This window comes from Scyliorhinus canicula, chromosome 17 (genome assembly GCF_902713615.1).
Source record: "Scyliorhinus canicula chromosome 17, sScyCan1.1, whole genome shotgun sequence".
Lineage (NCBI taxonomy): Eukaryota > Metazoa > Chordata > Chondrichthyes > Carcharhiniformes > Scyliorhinidae > Scyliorhinus > Scyliorhinus canicula.
This window is the reverse complement of record NC_052162.1, coordinates 36,197,646-36,215,452: the sequence shown is the minus strand read 5'-3', so window position 1 is coordinate 36,215,452 and position 17,807 is coordinate 36,197,646. Positions and strand designations below refer to the sequence as shown.

Below are 17,807 nucleotides of genomic sequence, written 5' to 3'. Positions count from 1 at the left end.
CAGACTCCGCACAGACAGTGACCCAGCCGGGAATCGAACCTGGGACCCTGGAGCTGTGAAGCATTTATGCTAACCACCATGCTACCGTGCTGCCCATTGATTTGGATGAGGGTACCAAAATTAGCATTTCCAAGTTTGCTGATGACACAAACTTGGTGAGAATGTGAGTGGTGAAGAGGATGTTAAGAAGCTTCAAGGTGATTTGGTCAAGTTGAGTGACGGGTCAAATACATGGCAGGTGCAGTATAATATGGATTGGATTGGATTGGATTGGATTTGTTTATTGTCACGTGTACCGAGGTACAGTGAAAAGTATTTTTCTGCAAGCAGCTCAACAGATCATTCAGCACATGGAAGAAAAGGGAATTAAACAATTCAAGAAAATACATGAGAATACATAATAGGGAAACACAATACAATGTAACAACATAAGCATTGGCATCGGTTGAAGCATACAGGATGTAGTGTTAATGAGGTCAGTCAATAAGAGGGTCATTTAGGAGTCTGGTGACAGTGGGGAAGAAGCTGTTTTTGAGTCTGTTCGTGCGTGTTCTCAGACTTCTGAATCTCCTGCCCGATGGAAGAAGTTGGAAAAGTGAGTAAGCCGGGTGGGATAAATATGAAGTTACCCACTTTGAATGGAGAAACATAACGGTGCGGCTTATTTAAATGTTGATAGATTGGGAAGTGTTGACGTTCAAAAGTACCTGGGTATCCTTGTACACCAGTCATTGAAAGCAAGCATGCAGGTGCAGCAAACAGTTAGGAAGGTAAATGGTATGTTGGCCTTCATTGCAAGAGGAGCAAGAATACTGCAGCTGCACCGGGCCTTGGTGAGACCACACCTGGAGTATTGTGAGCAGTTTTGGTTTCCTCATATAAGAAAAGATATACTTTCCAGAGAGTGATGCAGGGAAGGTTCACCAGAGTGATTCGTGGGATGGCAGGATTGTCATTTGAGGAGAGGTTGGGGTGACTGTGACTGTATTCACTGGAATTTAGGAGAGGAAGAGGGGTCTAATTGAAACTTAGAAAATACTGTCAGAACTGGACAGACTGGTTGCAGGGATGTTGTTTTCTCTGGCTCGGTGGGTCTAGAACAAGGCGCCACAGTCTCAGGATACGGGGTTGGCCATTTAGGACTCAGATGAGGAGAAATGTCTTCATTCAGAATCTGTGGAATTCTCTACCACAGAAGGCTGTGGAGTCCAAGTCACCGAATACATTTCAGAAAGAAATAGATAGACTCACTAAAGGTGAGTCAAGGGAATAGGGAGGATCGCAGAATCATGCTGTTGAGATAGAAGATCAGTTATGATCATTTTGAATGGCAGAGCAGGCTTGAGGGGTTGAATGGCCTACTCCTGTTCCAATTTTCTATTCTTCTAAGTAAACATCAGTCTCTTAGAGGATGAGACTGGGGAATTAATAAACAAAAACAAGGAAATTGCAGAAGCTTTGAACAAATACTTTCTAACTATCTTTGTGGTAGACGACACAAGGGTAATCCCATGGATATTAGAAAAGCAAGGAAAGACAGTAATTTAAAACAATCACTATTTCCCGAGTAAAAGTATAGAAAATGATAAGCAATAAAAGCTGACAGATTCCCTGGACCTGATGGTTTGCATCCCAGGTTGTATAAGTGGCTGCAGTGATGGTGAATGCACTTGTTGTAATCTTCTAAAATTCCCTATATACTGGTTATGTCCCAGTGGATTGTAAAACTACAAATGTGAACACCTTTACTCAAGAAAAGAAGGAAACAGAAAGGAGACTTTAGGCAAGTTAGTCTGGCATCTCTCTTCTGGCATTTGTCATATGAGGAGCAGTTGAGGACTCTGGGCCTGTATTCGATGGAGTTTAGAATGATGAGGGGTATCTCATTGAAAGTTTAGAAGGATGAGGGGCGATCGTATTGAAACCTACAGAATATTGAGCGACCGAAATAGAGTGAACTAGAGAGGATGTTTCCACTGGAAGGAGAAATTAGATCCCAAGGGCACAGCCTCAGGCTGAAGGGACGGTCCGATAAAACCGAGATGAGGAGAAATTTTTGCAGCAAGCTGATGGTGAATCTGTGGAACTTTTTGCCGCAGAAGGCTGTAGAGGCCAAGTCACTGTGTGTCTTTAAGACCGAGATAGATAGGTTCTTGTTTAAGAAGGGGATCAGGGGTTATGGGGAGAATGGGGATGAGAAAAATATCTGCCAAGATTGAATGGTGAAGCAGACTCAATGGCCGGAAGGCCTAGTTTTGCTCCTATGTCTTATGGTCTTATGATCTTTTTACAAAGACATTAGAATTTATTATTCCGGAAGTAACAGCAGGACATGTAAAAAAGTCAAACTATCATCAAGCAGAGTGAACATAGCTTTATGAAAGGGAAAAGTATTTGATAAATCTATTAGTTCTTTGAGGAGCAAGCAAGGTTCATTAAGAGGAACCAGTAGATGTGGATCTCCAACAGGCATTTTATGAAGTGCCACATAAAAGGCTACTACACATGTTAAGAGCTCGGGGGATTGGAGGTAGTACATTAGCATAGAGGATTGGCCATATGACAGAAAACAGAGGGTTGGACAAAGTGTAACCAGTGAGTGCCACAGGAATCAGTGCTGGGTCGAGAACTATTTACAATCTATATCAATGACTTGGATGAAAGAACAGACTGTAATTGTGCCTAATTTTCTGATGATGCAAAGATAGGTAGGAAAGCAAGTTTTGAGGAGGGCACAAATAATTTTCAAAGAGATGTGGATAGCTTAAGTGAGTGGGAAAAACATTGGCAGATGGAGTATATTGTGGGAGAATATGAGGTTCACTTTGCTGGAAAGAATTGAAGAAGAGAACCTGCAGAATGCTGCGATACAGAGCCACCTGGAAGTCCTTGCACAGGAATCACAGAATGTTAGCATGCAGGTGCAGCAAGTAATTAGGAAGGCAAATGGCCTTTATGGCAAGTGAGATGGAGCATAAAAGGTTGAGATGTCTTGCTTTAACTGTACTGGGAATTTGTGCATTTACATCTGGACTACTCCATAAAGATTTGGTCACCTTATATGGAGGGATGTACTTACATTGTGACTACCAGAAAGCCTAAATGGTTATTTAACTATGCTGGTTGTCATCAAGATGCAGAGTATGCAGGAGATTCAGCAGGAGCGGGTTCCCAAAGATCCAAATTATAGCATTAGGATGAATGCCCTATCATATTCCAGCTTCGGTGAGCAATAAATTCAGAGTTTATCGATGATCATTGGCAAAGATAGTTATTGATTGTTCAGATACAGACATTGACACAAATCTATGAAATCACAGAATTAACCAATATGTATAAAGCTTTTGAACGTCATTTTTTTTCCGATTTACTGAGAAACTGGATACTGTCTCCCAATATAGCGAGCAAATGTAGGTAGCTACGTTCTCCTCGTGTCTGCGTGCATTTCTTGCGGGCGCTCCGGTTTCCTCCCACAAGTCCTGAAAGACGTGCTTGTAGGTGAATTGGCCATTCTGAATTCTCCCTCTGTGTGCCCGAACAGATGCCGGAGTGTGGCGAATAGGGGCTTTTCACAGTAACTGCATTGCAGTATTAATGTAAGTCTACTTGTGACAATAAAGATTATTATTATAACTAGTTTCTTATATATTTAAATTGTAATTTTCAAACATTTGAGGTCAGCTCGTCATAAGTGACATATTGGCACTGTAATTAAAAATACTTAATTTTTGCTTTTGTGCTAAAACAATTTTCAGTTATATTAATCAAATTGCACCAAATCACTGCTGCCGATATATCAAGGAATATATATATTTTTATATAAATTTCAAGTACCCAATTATTTATTTCAAATTAAGGCGCAATTTAGTGTGGCCAATCTACCTAACCTGCACATCTTTGGGTTGTGTGGGTAAAACCCACGCAGACATGGGGAGAATGTGCAAACTCCACACAGACAGTGATCTGGGCCGGTATCGAACCTGGGTCCTCAGTGCCATAGGCAGCAATGCTAACCACTGTGCCACTGTGTTACCCCAAGGAATATTTTTTAAATCGAAATTTATTTTTAATTTTTCTTATAAAGCTGCACAGTTGCAATGGTTCATGGGTAATTTTGTACTTGGCAATATGGAAATATGTTTGAGTGGAAACATGAGAAGAAATCTCTGAAAACTAGTGTGATTTTGGGTTTAGTTTGATAGATCATTAATTGCACCCATAGGCAAAGCTTTCTCTCTCATCTGCCGAGCCCCATTGAAAAAAATGAAAATATCTGCGTGGGAAATGTCAGGGGAACCTGCCTTGTATGTTAGACTTGTCAGATATGAACTGAACAGTTGGGCTAAAGGAAACTAAATGTTTAAAAAAAACTCAGCGAGACACAGTGCTGCTATAAGTACATATATTAACATCTATAGTAATAATCGCTTTTCAATGTCTGAACTTATTGGTCAGTTTAAGGAGCCTGTCTGTTACCAGGTCGACTTTGTGCATGGTGTTTTGCATTTGCAGTGGTACATGTGGTGTGGGTAGGACTGGTTTGTGTGACATAGCTGCGGCTGCTAATGGTTGGTGTGTCACTGTCCCCATGCAAAGATGTAGTGAGTGTGTCCATGTGTGTGCGTGTATGTGAAGCAGTGTACATTCTCCCTGACAGTTGTGGAGGTAGTTTGTTTATTTTAAAGCTGGGGGTAAAATTAGAGAATAACACCAGGATTCACCCTTTCCTCTCACCTCCCTCCAGCCGTGTCAATGTATGACATCTGGAAGGTGAGCTTGACCTGGAATTACCTCAGCATTGACTGCTGTCTCAGTCAGCAGTCCCACATTGGCCGCAGTCAGCAGCCTGAATTGTAGCAGGATTGGCCCAGAAAGATACCTACCACTATTGCAGGAAGCAATTCTTTGATTTTTTTTTAAAATTCCAATTAAGGGGCAATTTGGCTTGGCCAATCTACCCTCCCTGCACATAGGACAAAAGTTCGGCGCAACATCGTGGGCCGAAGGGCCTGTTCTGTGCTGTATTTCTCTATCTATCTATCTATCTTTGGGTTGTGGGGGTGAGGCCCACTGTCATATGAGAGTACCTTTAAGAAATGGGTGTTTAAGAAATGGGTGTTTATAAAAATAGCTGTAGAGGATGTACCTTTCAGAAATGGGCATTTATCAATGATGTCAGAGTGTGGGTGGAGCTGGGCTGTCTGTCTGCTTTACTTCCGTTTCAAGCTGTTTGCTACAGGGTGTGTTTTAGTTTTGTTTTGAGAGCTGGATAGCTGCAGGCAAAGCAAGGATCGCTCTCTGCAAACTAAAGACTGTCTCCAGATCAATTGGGTGATTTCAAAGTGCTGACTGCTCAGTGAATTTAAACCTGATCTCTGTGTTAAAAAGGGTCTTTTGTTTTATGGATGTTAATAAGGAAAGATTTACTTATAGAATATTGTGGGCGGGATTCTCCGCAACTGCGGAGAACTAGGACGGCTGCCGTGAAAGAGGCCGTCACTCACGGCAGCCTTCGCGCCCCCTCCCGGGACCCGATTCTCCCCCCTATGGCGGGGCTAGTATCGGGGCCCCGGGTGTCTCGGCGGCGCGGCCTTGACGACTGTCATCAAGGCCGCGCGCCAAGAATGACCCCGGCTGACGCGCCTAATGACATCAGCCACGCATGCACAGGTTGGACAGCGGCAACCCGCGCATGCGCGGTTGGCGTCTTTCCCCTCAGCCGCCCCACAAGACGTGGCGGCTTGATCTTGCGGGGCGGCGGAGGGGAAATAGTTTGTCCGTTTTGGACGCTGGCCCGATGATCGGTGGGCACCGATTGCGGGCCTGTCCCCTCCGGAGCACGGCCGTGGTTCTCCCATCCCAATCGGGCGCCTACAAGCCCCAAATGGGCTTCTGCCGCCCGTTTCACGATGGTGACGACCAGGTGTGGTTGCCGCCGTCATGAAAAGGTCGGAAACGGCCGGCCACTCGGCCCATCGGCCTCAGAGAATCGCCATTCGCCGTGAAAAACGGCGAGCGGCGATTCAGCGTGCGGGGGGGGGGAGGAGAGAATAGCGCTAGGCACCAGGGGGGCGTGAAAAATGGCAGGAGGCCCTCCCGCTATTCTCCCAGGCGTTGTGGGGAGTGGAGAATCGCGCCCTGCATCTGTCGGGAGGATTGGTGTTGATAGTTGTTAGGATTATTATTGTGGGTTTATAAAGTGTTAACTGGTTTCATAAATAATCATTGTTTTAATTTAAAAGTACTGTGGATCTCTGGTGCATCACACCTGTAAGGTAGGCCAGTGTGCTCCCCATAACCACAATCTATTAAAAGTTGTGGGTCAGGTGAACTCCATGATACACATTGGGAGTCTCTGAACCCTGGCCCATAACACCACACAGACACGGGGAGAATGTGCAAACTCCACACGGAGAGTAACCCGGGGCTGGGATCAAACCTAGGTCCTCGGCACTGTGAGGCATCAGTGCTAACCACTGCGCCACCGAGCCACCCAGAAGCAATTATTTGATCCGCCTTATTACTTGAAAACTATTCTTGGTGCCAAGGAGGAAGACTCACTAGATTTTCACGAGAAGGTTCTGGAAAAGTTGTCAAGTGAATGAAAAGAATTGATTCTATCGAAGTAGAAGATAATAACTGTCTATTTTTTTATAGCATATCTTCACACCCACAGTTTTTTACCCTTTGGGGAATAATGGGGGAAGTGGTGGAAATATTCCCAAGCTGATTAACATTCTGCTGAACCATGTTGTGCCCTCCAGAGTTTCTATGCAGTCTAACTCCAATGAGCATGACTCGACTCAAACTTAGACTTAAGGAAGGAGCAATTATCATGCTGCTATGTAAACAAGGATAAACATGGAACAAGATGGAAAGTAAGGAAGCTGTTTTTCTGGATAGTAGTTGCTGAAATTATAACAGGCAGATTTCAAGGAAATTATGTGTTTATTCCTCGGATAATATCATGTCCATCAATGTGACCTGTCCTTTCAACTCAGGAAAAAAACAGTTCTTAATTAGATTGTAAATTTCTATAACTATAAAGAAGACAAGAGGCCAGATTCAATAAAATCTGTACTATTTTCTTAGGCCTATTTTTAAATATGGACAGTGCATAATAATAAGGCGTATCAAATAATGATGCACTTTCCCAGATTTCATTAGAAACACAAAAGATATTTATTAATAAGGAGAGAGAACCCATTATACTGGTGATAGGAGGGAACAGACACAGTCAGAGTGGGGTGCAGTAGGGTGACAGGTTCAGGGTGAGAGTCTGGTAGGTGAAGATCTCATCCAGTGGGTTATGGAGCTGGACAGATAATGGAAGGGAGCAGGCTCTGGGTGGGCATGGGGCAGTAACAGATTTCAGCTCTGAGGGGAGGGAAGAAATATGGATCGTGATAGGGTCCAGGGTAACAAGTTATGTTTCAAAGGTGACAGGGAGAAAAGGAATGGTGACATTGGATGAGTCGAGGAAAGTTGAAGTGTGACAGGGAATGGGTAAAAGGTGGTGAAGCAAGTTTGAAAGGTGGTGCACACCATTTTTCTAAACTGACCTTGACCACATGGTCAATCAGTCAGTGAGATCCCTTGAGGGGAGGAGGCAGATCCTTTCGGGTGGGTGAGGTTCAAAATTAGCAAAAGCCTGATTATTATGAGGCAACTAAATGTCAAAGACACTCACTTGCATTCTTTTCTCTATGGTGAAGTAGCACAGGGCTAAAGAGCTGGCTTTAAAAGCAGACCAAGGCAGGCCAGCAGCACGGTTCAATTCCCGTACCAGCCTCCCCGAACAGGCACCAGAATGTGGCAACTAGGGGCTTTTCACAGTAACTTCATTTGAAGCCTACTTGTGGCAATAAGCGATTTTCATTCGTTTCATTTCATGTGGCAGCAGGTTTATTCCCAACTCATGGATCTCACAATATCAATATTCCAGAAAGGTGTGGAGCTGCTGTCATTCAGTGACACCTGCAGAGGTGAACGGGGGGAGGAAGCTGGAATACATCCAAGGGGCACAGCTGGTGGAGGGCAACCAACTCGTGAATCCGAGCTGCCATCCTCCAGGGTAACTGATCATGGCTGACAAGAGATCATGTGGTTACTCTTTCTATGCTGCCAAGGCAATAGTCTCTCTATAGAGGTTTGAGGGTAGTGATGACAAGCATAAAATTGCCTGCATGAGGCTTCTTGCACATGTTTCTCATCACCCTGAACAAAGAGCAATGTCTCCATGTGCATATGAAGGGGATAAACATTTATCTCTGGTCTTCCAGAATTTATTTTGCCAAGGAGGGTTGGAGTGACGATGCCACATCTAGATGTATTCTTGCTGTTATCATAGAATTTACAGTGCAGAAGAAGGCCATTCAGCCCATCAAGTCTGCACCGGCTCCCGGAAAGAGCACCCTACCCAAGGTCAACACCTCCACCCTATCCCCATAACCCAGTAACCCCACGCAATACTAAGGGCAATTTTGGACACTAAGGGCAATTTAGCATGGCCAATCCACCTAACCTGCACATCTTTGGACTGTGGGAGGAAACCGGAGCACCCAGAGGAAACCCACGCACACATGGGGAGGATGTGCAGACTCCGCACAGACAGCGACCCAAGCCGGAATCGAACCCGGGACCCTGGAGTTGTGAAGCAATTGTGCTATTCACAATGCTACCGTGCTGCCCAAATTTGCTCTTGCTCATGCATTGCTTGTTTGGCCCTTGTTCCGCACAGTAACCAATCACTATTGTCAATGTACCATTTGTCAATGTACTCTGTTGATTATTCTTTTGTCTGTATGTACGGACTGAATATGTTACCTTGGCCGCAGACAAATACTTTTCACTGTACTTCTGTACATGTGACAATAAATATCAATCAATCAATCAAAGAGGCCAGGTCAAGGGTTTAGCACTGCCTGCTCGATTTGTGATGGAGGGAAATCTGGAAAGTACATGTTCACTTAATGTATTGCTTTAATTCATTCACACATCCACTGAGGTGGCTATGATGCAGGCTGCAGGCAACTCTGCCTTGGCAATGACTCTCATCCAGATGAAGAGAAGGAGGGCCCATCACAGGTTGACACAAGGCCACGTGAGCAGCAACAGGCAGCAGGACCTCAATAAGTTCAAGAGGCTGGCGAACATGGACCACTGTAACAGAGAGGGTTGGCCAGATCATTGTATATCTAGAGATGAGTGAAAGGCAATGTTGCAGGGACCCTTGTGTTTCCCAGAATGTGGCTGCTCACATTTATGAACTTCTCCAGTATAATTTATGGCTGCAAGGACTCTGGAGAAATAGTGTGGAGCTCCTGGCCAGCAATGAGTGAATGGTCTGTCCAGGTACCCTTTAAGTATGGCACCAGGACCTTCATCCCCGTGAGGTAATAGCAAAGCAGGTGACTTCCTGCCGGCCCTGTGGTGAGATTCAGCAAGCTCCTCGGATATGAATAATTCATTCACTGAAAAGCAGAAGATGACTAGAATACTCAATGATTAGAATCTCTACAGTGCAGAAGTAGGCCATTTGGCCCATCAAGTCTTCACTGACCCTCTGAAAGAGCATCCTACCTCGGCCCAATCCCCCACCCTATTCCTATAGCCCTACCTAGGGGCACTTTAGCATGGCCAATCCACCTAACCTGCAGATCTTTGGACCGTGGTAGGAAACCAAAGCACCTGGAGAAATCCCACGCAGACACGGGAAGAACATGCAAACTCCTCACAGTTACCCAAGGTCGGAATGGAACTCGGGTCTCTGCCACTGTGAGGCAACAGTGCTAGCCACTGTGCCACCGTGCAGGTTCATCTGCCATGTCACCCAGCGAGAACCACACCGAGTGTCCCACCTACCACTGGACTTAGTTTCCAGAATGGAAAACTCTGCCAATCCCCAATAAAGATACAGCACATGTTTGTGGATGTCAGTTAGTATTTACAGACAGAAGTGATATTGAGCAAGTACTTTTACCAGCAATAACCCATACAGATGTATTTCCAATGGATTTGTGGCATATAATGATCTCTGCTCACTTATTTCCCATTTGTCACAATTGCAATGTTTCTCCCCTTCAGGTCTCCAGAATGTATTAATTCCTTTAAGATGTAGTTGCACTGGCACCAATTGCCTCTGCTGCATCATTACAGGGGTAGTCCTCACTTTTAAACCTGAACCACGAGAGATGGTCGGATCTTTAGCCAGAGGACAGCCAGGCTCACATATGACCTCTCTCAATGCCCATACTGGCACTTTTTATGTTGAGTTCACTGGTAAGGGAACAGAAACGATCATTTATGATTAATAAAAAGTGGTGGAAATATTCAGCAGGTCTGGCACCATCTGAGAGAGAGAAACTGAAGCTGGAATTCTCTGGTCCTGCCAGTAGCACAACCAACACCTCCCACCCCCCCCCCCCCCCCCCCCCCCCCCTCACCCCCGCCTCACCCCCACTGTCCATTGGGTTCCTGAAGGTGTTGGATAGCTTCAATGGGAATTCCCATTGACATTAGCGGGAGTAGAAAACCCTGCCCACCAGTGAATGCCGTATCAGATTTAACGTTTTGTGTTGGAAATAACTCTTCTCCTCGGCTCTGTTGAGCCAATGGACTGGAAGCCACCCACAGCTGAAACTTACCAGGTTATTCATTGATACCTTTGTGTCTATCAATGTGCGGATCTCGATATTCTTCTGCAGACTATTGCTTCACTCACAATCTATTCCATTGAGGTATGAATGGAATCATTCGTTTGTTGGACTAGGTCAAATCCACCAGGACAATTTTAATTATGGAGTAAATGTCCATGTTAATCCTTTGTGGTATTTTGTTTTCCAGGTCACATTCAAAATACCTACCGGGTTGGCCCTGATGGATCTTTGCAAGTAAGTTTTGCCAGCGGGATGGAATTGACCATGCAGACCGAACCTCACCTCTTGGCTGGAGCTGCAAACCCCACAATGGGGAAACGTAACATCTCACTTCCCACTGAACACAACCCAAACATAGTGGAATGGAGGCAGAGAAAGGAGCAGATCAAGGGCAATCTTGCCATCTTTGGAAGGAGATTTAGGGTTAGTATCAAAAACTTGCTTTACTTCAAGAAATAAATTCCTAATTGCTGTCCTGATAATTGGAAGCCATTTTCATAACAAAATCCATTGATGAATCGTCATACAACAGATTACATATATGCTATACCCCAGTGCATTCCACAAGAAGGTGGTGTGATTGAAGAACTACACATGCAATAAATGCAAATATCCAGTTACAAGCATGCACACTATTACAATGGTCCTGGATTGTGCTATCAAACCAGGAAAGATAAGGCAATGTTATTCAACTCCCATCAAAGAGAAATATTTATGAAATCAGCTGACCCACCAAACTTGAGAAAGTATCTGCATAGATGCACATTTGTAACTGAACGCTGCAAGCCCCCCCCCCCCCCCCCCCCCAAAAAAAAAAACATTGCCTTATCTACATTTCCAAGTGTTTCTCTCAAGGCTATGCATGTCGTAAGGAGCAATGTTCCAGTTGTTGTTTCTACATCAAGTAGACATTTATAAATTAAATGTGAATGGGCTACAATTGTACTCAGTGATAATGGTAACCACTTGGCCAAACCTGCTCAGTTCTTCTGCAAGTTTAATTATAATTCTGACAGAGTGACCCAGGGCAGCAGCAAACTCCACCGTGGCCCTGATATCCTGTGGCTCAGCCCACTCTGTTCAAATAAGACTATAGATGCAAAGAAGTGAAGTTACGGACAGGAACTCGTTATATTGATATTTCCTGCATTAAGGGTCCTGGCTATAAGATTGGAACGTTGTATGGTAAGTGAGAACATGCATACCAGCCTCCTAAATGTGTCCCATTTCTGGAATTTAGACTGAGATTGTGCTGTGCCCTTAAAAATATCTAACCGGTTTTAATTAATTTATATGCTTGGGGGCTTGTTTAATTAACCACAGAAGGCTCCGGTGTGCACTATCACAAGGTAAGTACTAGCATTGTGACACATGGAAGTATAGGGCCATTAATTTACAAATTCAGCAAAGACATATTGTAGATAAAATGCAAGTGTCTCAAAAAATAGTAACCTTAAATTATAATTTTACAAAATACAAATAACTGGCAAGGAGGGTAATATTTTGTAAACAAAATGATCTGAACCATATTTGCTGAAAAGTATTATTGTTGTGATCTCTTTATTATAATCCATGAAACCCATAACAGATTCAATTTAGAGAATCAATCTGAGAAAATGTGTCTTCCCAATTACATGTAAGTTTTAATATTTGAATCAAAAGTAAATACCATGGGCAGCACGGCGCAGTGGGTTAGCCCTGCTGCCTCACGGCGCCAAGGTCCCAGGTTCGATCCCGGCTCTGGGTCACTGTCCGTGTGGAGTTTGCACATTCTCCCTGTGTTTGCGTGGGTTTCGCCCTCACAACCCAAAGATGTGCAAAGTAGGTGGATTGAAAACGCTAAATTGCCCCTTAATTGGAAAAAAATTAATTGGGTGCACTGAATTTATTAAAAAAAAGAAAAAAATGTAAATACCACAATAAAACTGAAAGACCTAAGAGATGGATAGAATACAAAATAAATATATTCCCATAAAACAATTAAGGATGCATCAAAGAATACAGTTGTGCCGATAAATAAGAGTGCTCCAAGTTAAACAATTGAGGTTAAGCTAAAAATACTGAAAACAGTCAAGAGTAACATAAAAAGTATATGGGGAAGGTTAAAGGAGAACATTTAAAGGGATTAAAGCAAATAGGAAAAAGCTATCGGATATTGCGTATGAATTTTATAAACATATACAAACGGTAAATGAATAGCTAAACAGAGCATAGGGCTGCTGAGGGTTGAATGTAGAGTCACTTACAAGATTAAAGTATCATGGAGACACTATAATGAATAAATTGCATCAATTTTCTCAAGAAAAGTATGGGACAATTGTTAGAGATAATTGTAGAAAAGCAATTTATTGGCACCCAAACCACCAGCTTAATCATTCACTCCCTCCACTACGGACACACCATGACAGCAGAATGTACCATCTGCACTACGGTAACTCACTGAGGCTCTTTTGACAGCAGCTTCCAAACGTGACCTCCACCACCGAGAATAGCCAGGGCAGCAGGTGTTTGCAGATACCACCACCTGCAAGTTTCCTTCCAAGTCACACACCATCCTCACTTGGAAATACATTGCCATTTCTTCACGGTTGATGGGTCAAAATCCTGGAATTCCCTCCCCAGTCGCATTGTAGGTGTACTTAAATCATGTGCACTGCAGCTGTAAGAAGGCAATTTGCCACCATCACTTTCTCAACTAGAGATGAATAATAAATGCTGACCTTGCCAGCGACGCCCACGTGTGATAAACAAATTTTAAAAACCCTGGGGACAATTTTTTCCCCCTTAAATATGGGACAAGAGGATAACCAATGGAACCTTTCTCAAGAAAGGTGAGAATATGACCAGTTATTTTGACAATCTTAACAGAACTTTCAAAGGAATGGTCAGTCAGGCACAGAAAAGGAAATGTAGTAGATGTAGTTTGTCGCAGGAGACTTGTGAGAAAGGTTCGTGCAAATGACACATAACAGCAGGAATAGAAAGGTGGTTGACAAACATGAAAAGAAGATTTGTGATAAATTGGCACTGTTCTAACTGGAGGAAGTTGGAAGTAATTGATGCTCTGGTCAGTGCTGGATTCATTTTGTTCTCACTTTATGCAGATATTTGAACTTGGGTGTAGGAAGCAAATTTTCAAACCTTATTGGTGAAACAAAAGAATGAGGTTTGGATATGCATTGAGTCGGACTCCAAGAATACATAGATAGTTTGGTGGAATGGGCAGACAAATGCAAGATGTAATATAATGTATTTTTTATTATGTATTTCGGGAAGAATAGAAGTGGCTGAAAGGTGTCATTGGACAGAGAGACCTAAGGATTCAAATACAAAATTCTCTGAAAGTATGCGCGTAGGCACCCAAAACCATAAATGTGTCATAGAATAAAATGTGTCACAGAATATAAGGGTGAGTGAGTAATGTTAAATTTGTGCAAGGCATTTTCTCGACCACAGTTCAAGTCCTGTGTGCCTATTATAATATAGAAAGAACATTAAGGCTATAAATTTCGTAGATTTACCAGCATGAAGCCAGTTATGTGGAGTGATTCGCAAAATGACAATTATTTCCGCTCTGACACGAGAAAGCTAGGGGGAGATTTAACATGGATCAATTAGAGCAGGATTTCACAAACTTTTTCAGTCCACAGAACCCTTTTGACTTCCCAGGAGTACTGAAAAAACCTGTGAGAAGCATTCTGATAATAATAATCACTTATTGTCACAAGTAGGCTTCAATGAAGTTACTGTGAAAGGCCCTTAGTCTCCACATTCCTGCGCCTGTTCGGGAAGGCCGGTTTCCACACCCTGGGCAAGGGCACGGTCAATTCCAGCCCTCCAGCCCAGCTCGTTTCTGAGTCAAAGCACAAGTGAATTAACCCATAATTCTAATAAAAATACCCAAAGTCTTTAGCTCTTGGCTGCCCAGTAATTACAGTCACCAGGCTTGTAAGTTGAAACAGAATTACTGTTTGTTTATAACAAGAATAATGGTGAAATATGCTGTAGTACAACTGGAAACGACTAGCTCATACCCGCTTTAACTGTCCCACCCTCTATCATATTCTGTAGGCTGGACGATATGAATGATGCACTACAAAACACCTTGTTTAAATAATTTATTAAGAAACAACTGCATGGTAAATATAACTGGGCTAAATAAATAACAAACTAGTAACACTAACCAACTATTATACAGCTACTGCAAAATACATATATCCACCAGCATGGCTTACTCCCAACTGCCTCAAGGCACAGGGCCCGCATGATGGACTTACACTGACATCTGCTGGTTGGATGTCATGTATTGGATTTGGATTGGATTTGAATTGGATTTTGTTTATTGTCACGTTCACCAAGGTACAGTGTAAAGTACTTTTCTGCGAGCAGCTCAACAGATCATTAATCATAGAATTTACAGTGCAGAAGGAGGCCATTCAGCCCATCGAGTCTGCACCGGCTCTTGGAAAGAGCACCCTACCCAAGGTCAACAACTCCATCCTATCCCCATAACCCAGTAACCCCACCCAACACTAAGGGCAATTTTGAACACTGAGGGCAATTTATCATGGCCAATCCACCTAACCTGCACATCTTTGGACTGTGGGAGGAAACCGGTGCACCCGGAGGAATCCCACGCGCACACGGGGAGGATGTGCAGACTCCGCACAGACAGTGACCCAAGCCGGAATCGAACCTGGGACCCTGGAGTTGTGAAGCGATTGTGCTATCCACAATGCTACCGTGCTGCCTAAATACATTAAGTACATGAAAAGAAAAGGAAATAAAAGAAAATACATAATAAGGCCACACCAGGTGCATAATGTAAATACATATAACACGATATACAGAATTTCTTTATGAATATCATCACACCCTCTACTCACACAAACAAGACAGACAAACACAGAGGGGGCAGGTGTATAAATAATAATGGTGAAAGTCAAAAGATGTGGGCGGGATTCTCCCCTACCCGGTGGGTCAGGCCGTACCGGCTCCGAGGAGTGGCATGAATCACTCCGGTGCCGGGACGCCCGGAAGGGCCTACGCTGGCCGGCGCGAGTTGGCACATGCGCAGGAGCGCCAGCATGTGCTGACGTCATCCCAGCACATGCGCAGGGGGGTTCTTCTCTGCGCCGGCCATGGCGGGCCGTTACACCGACCGGCACAGAGGGAAAAAGTGCCCCCACAGCACAGACCCACCCATGGATCGGTGGGCCCCGATTGCGGGCCAGGCCACCGTGGGGGCCTCCCCGGGGGCCAGATCCCCTCGAGGACTCCGCAGGCCACCCGCAGAGCCAGGTCCTGCCGGTACGGACCTGGTGTATTTTACGCCAGCGGGACCCACTGAAAACGGATGGCCACTTGGCCCATCGCGGGCCAGAAAGTCGCCGGGGGGTCCGCTGCCAATGGCCCCCGATCGGCACAGAGCGATTTCCGCCCTGCTGAAAAACCGTGGCCGGAGAATTCGGCAGCCGCGGCGGCGGGGCGGGTTTCATGCCGCCCCCCGACGATTCTCCGGCCCGACGGGGTGTCGGAGAATCCTGTCCAAGAGTCTTTGCTTCGAATGATGGTTCTTTAGCACACTTTCCTCACAGCATGCTGGTTGATTAAAGCTTCTGGGTTGCAGCTGGTAATGGTCTTCTTCTCTCGATATTTCTTGTAGTTTAGAAAAAGAATGCAGTAGTCACTGTTCCCAGAACAGGCAGAGAACAGCCTTTTGGGACCATGCACTGGCCTCCAGCCAAATCAGTCAAACCGAGTCATCACTAACACTGGCCAGTCTGCAATCATCAGTCTAAAACAGCACAGCTTCTGGAATCTTCTATTTGAGTTAAAGGCACAGGTCACTGCTACCTTCTGCTTAAATTAAAGATACAGGTTGCCTTAAAGACACATGTTCATAAATCAGCCATGGATCATCAATATAAAGCAAAAATAAAATAAAGGAAAAATAAGTAAATAAACGAGGAATAAATAAGAAGGACCCTTGTAAACTTAATATGTCCCATGTATCACTAAATTCTGCAGATTTGCACTGAAACACATTGAACGTGATCTATTTAGATTTCCAGAAAGCCTTTGAGAAGATGTCGTACAGGAGGCTGCAAAATAAGTTAAGACCCCATGGTGTTAGGGGCAAAGTACTGGTATGGATAGGGGATTGGCTGACTTTCAGAAGGCAGAGAGTGGGGATTTAAGGGGTCTTCTTCAGGATGGCAGCCAGTGATTAGTGGTGTGCCTCAGGGGTTGGCAGTGAGACTACAACTATTCACGATATTCATTCACAATCTGGAAGAACGAACTGAGGGCATTGTTGTTAAGTTTGGAGATGATGGGAAGATATGTAGAGTGACGGGTAGTGTTGAAGAAACAGTGTGGCTGCAGAAGGACTTGGACAGGGGAGGAGAGTGTGCAAAGAAGTGGCAGATGGAATACAATGAGAAAAGTGTGAGGTTATACACTTTAGTAGGAAGAATAGAGACAAAGGCTATTTTCTAAATGGGGAAAGGCTTCGGAAATCTGAAGCACAAAGGGAACTCGGAGTCCTAGTTCAGGCTAGATAAGTTCTTGATGAATTAGGCTATCAGGGGTTACAGGAAGAAGGTCAACATGCAGGTTTAATTGGCAGTCAGGGAGACAAATGCAATGTTAGCATTCATTTCAAAAGGGCTAGAATACAAGAGCAGGGATATACTGGTGAGGCTGTGGTCAGATCCCATTTGGAATAATATGATGCGTTTTGGGGACCATATCTAAGAAAGGATGTGCTGACCTTCGAGGGGGTCCAGATGAGGTTTAAAAAATGGTCCCGGGAATGAGGGGCTTGTCATATGCGAAGCGGTTGAGGTGTCTGTGTCTGTCCTCCATGGAGTTCAGAAGAATGAGCGAGGTCTCATTGAAACTCACAGAATATTAAGAGACCTAGATAGAGTGGACGTGGAGAAAGTGCTTCCACTAGTAGAAGAAACGGGAACCCGAGTGGACAGCCACAGACCAAAGGCACGACCCTTTAAAACTATGATGAGATGGAATCTCTTCAGCCAGAGGGTAGTGAATCTGTGGAACTCATTGCCGCAGAAGGCTGTGAAGGCCAAATCACTGAGTGTCTTTAAGGCAGAGATCGGTAGGTCCTTTATTAATAAGGGG

General features: G+C 44.2%; 1 protein-coding gene across 5 annotated transcripts in view; it reads left to right on the top strand.

Annotated features, from left to right (window-relative positions):
* The window catches only part of tenm1 (teneurin transmembrane protein 1), a 1,865,819-nt gene that overhangs the window by 1,810,910 nt on the left and 37,102 nt on the right, over nt 1-17,807 (top strand). For all 5 annotated transcript variants that reach the window (XM_038774907.1, XM_038774908.1, XM_038774910.1 and 2 more), the window contains one exon: nt 10,846-11,081. In XM_038774907.1, coding sequence (XP_038630835.1) covers nt 10,846-11,081 — 236 coding nt within the window. The remainder of the gene's footprint in view (nt 1-10,845; nt 11,082-17,807) is intronic.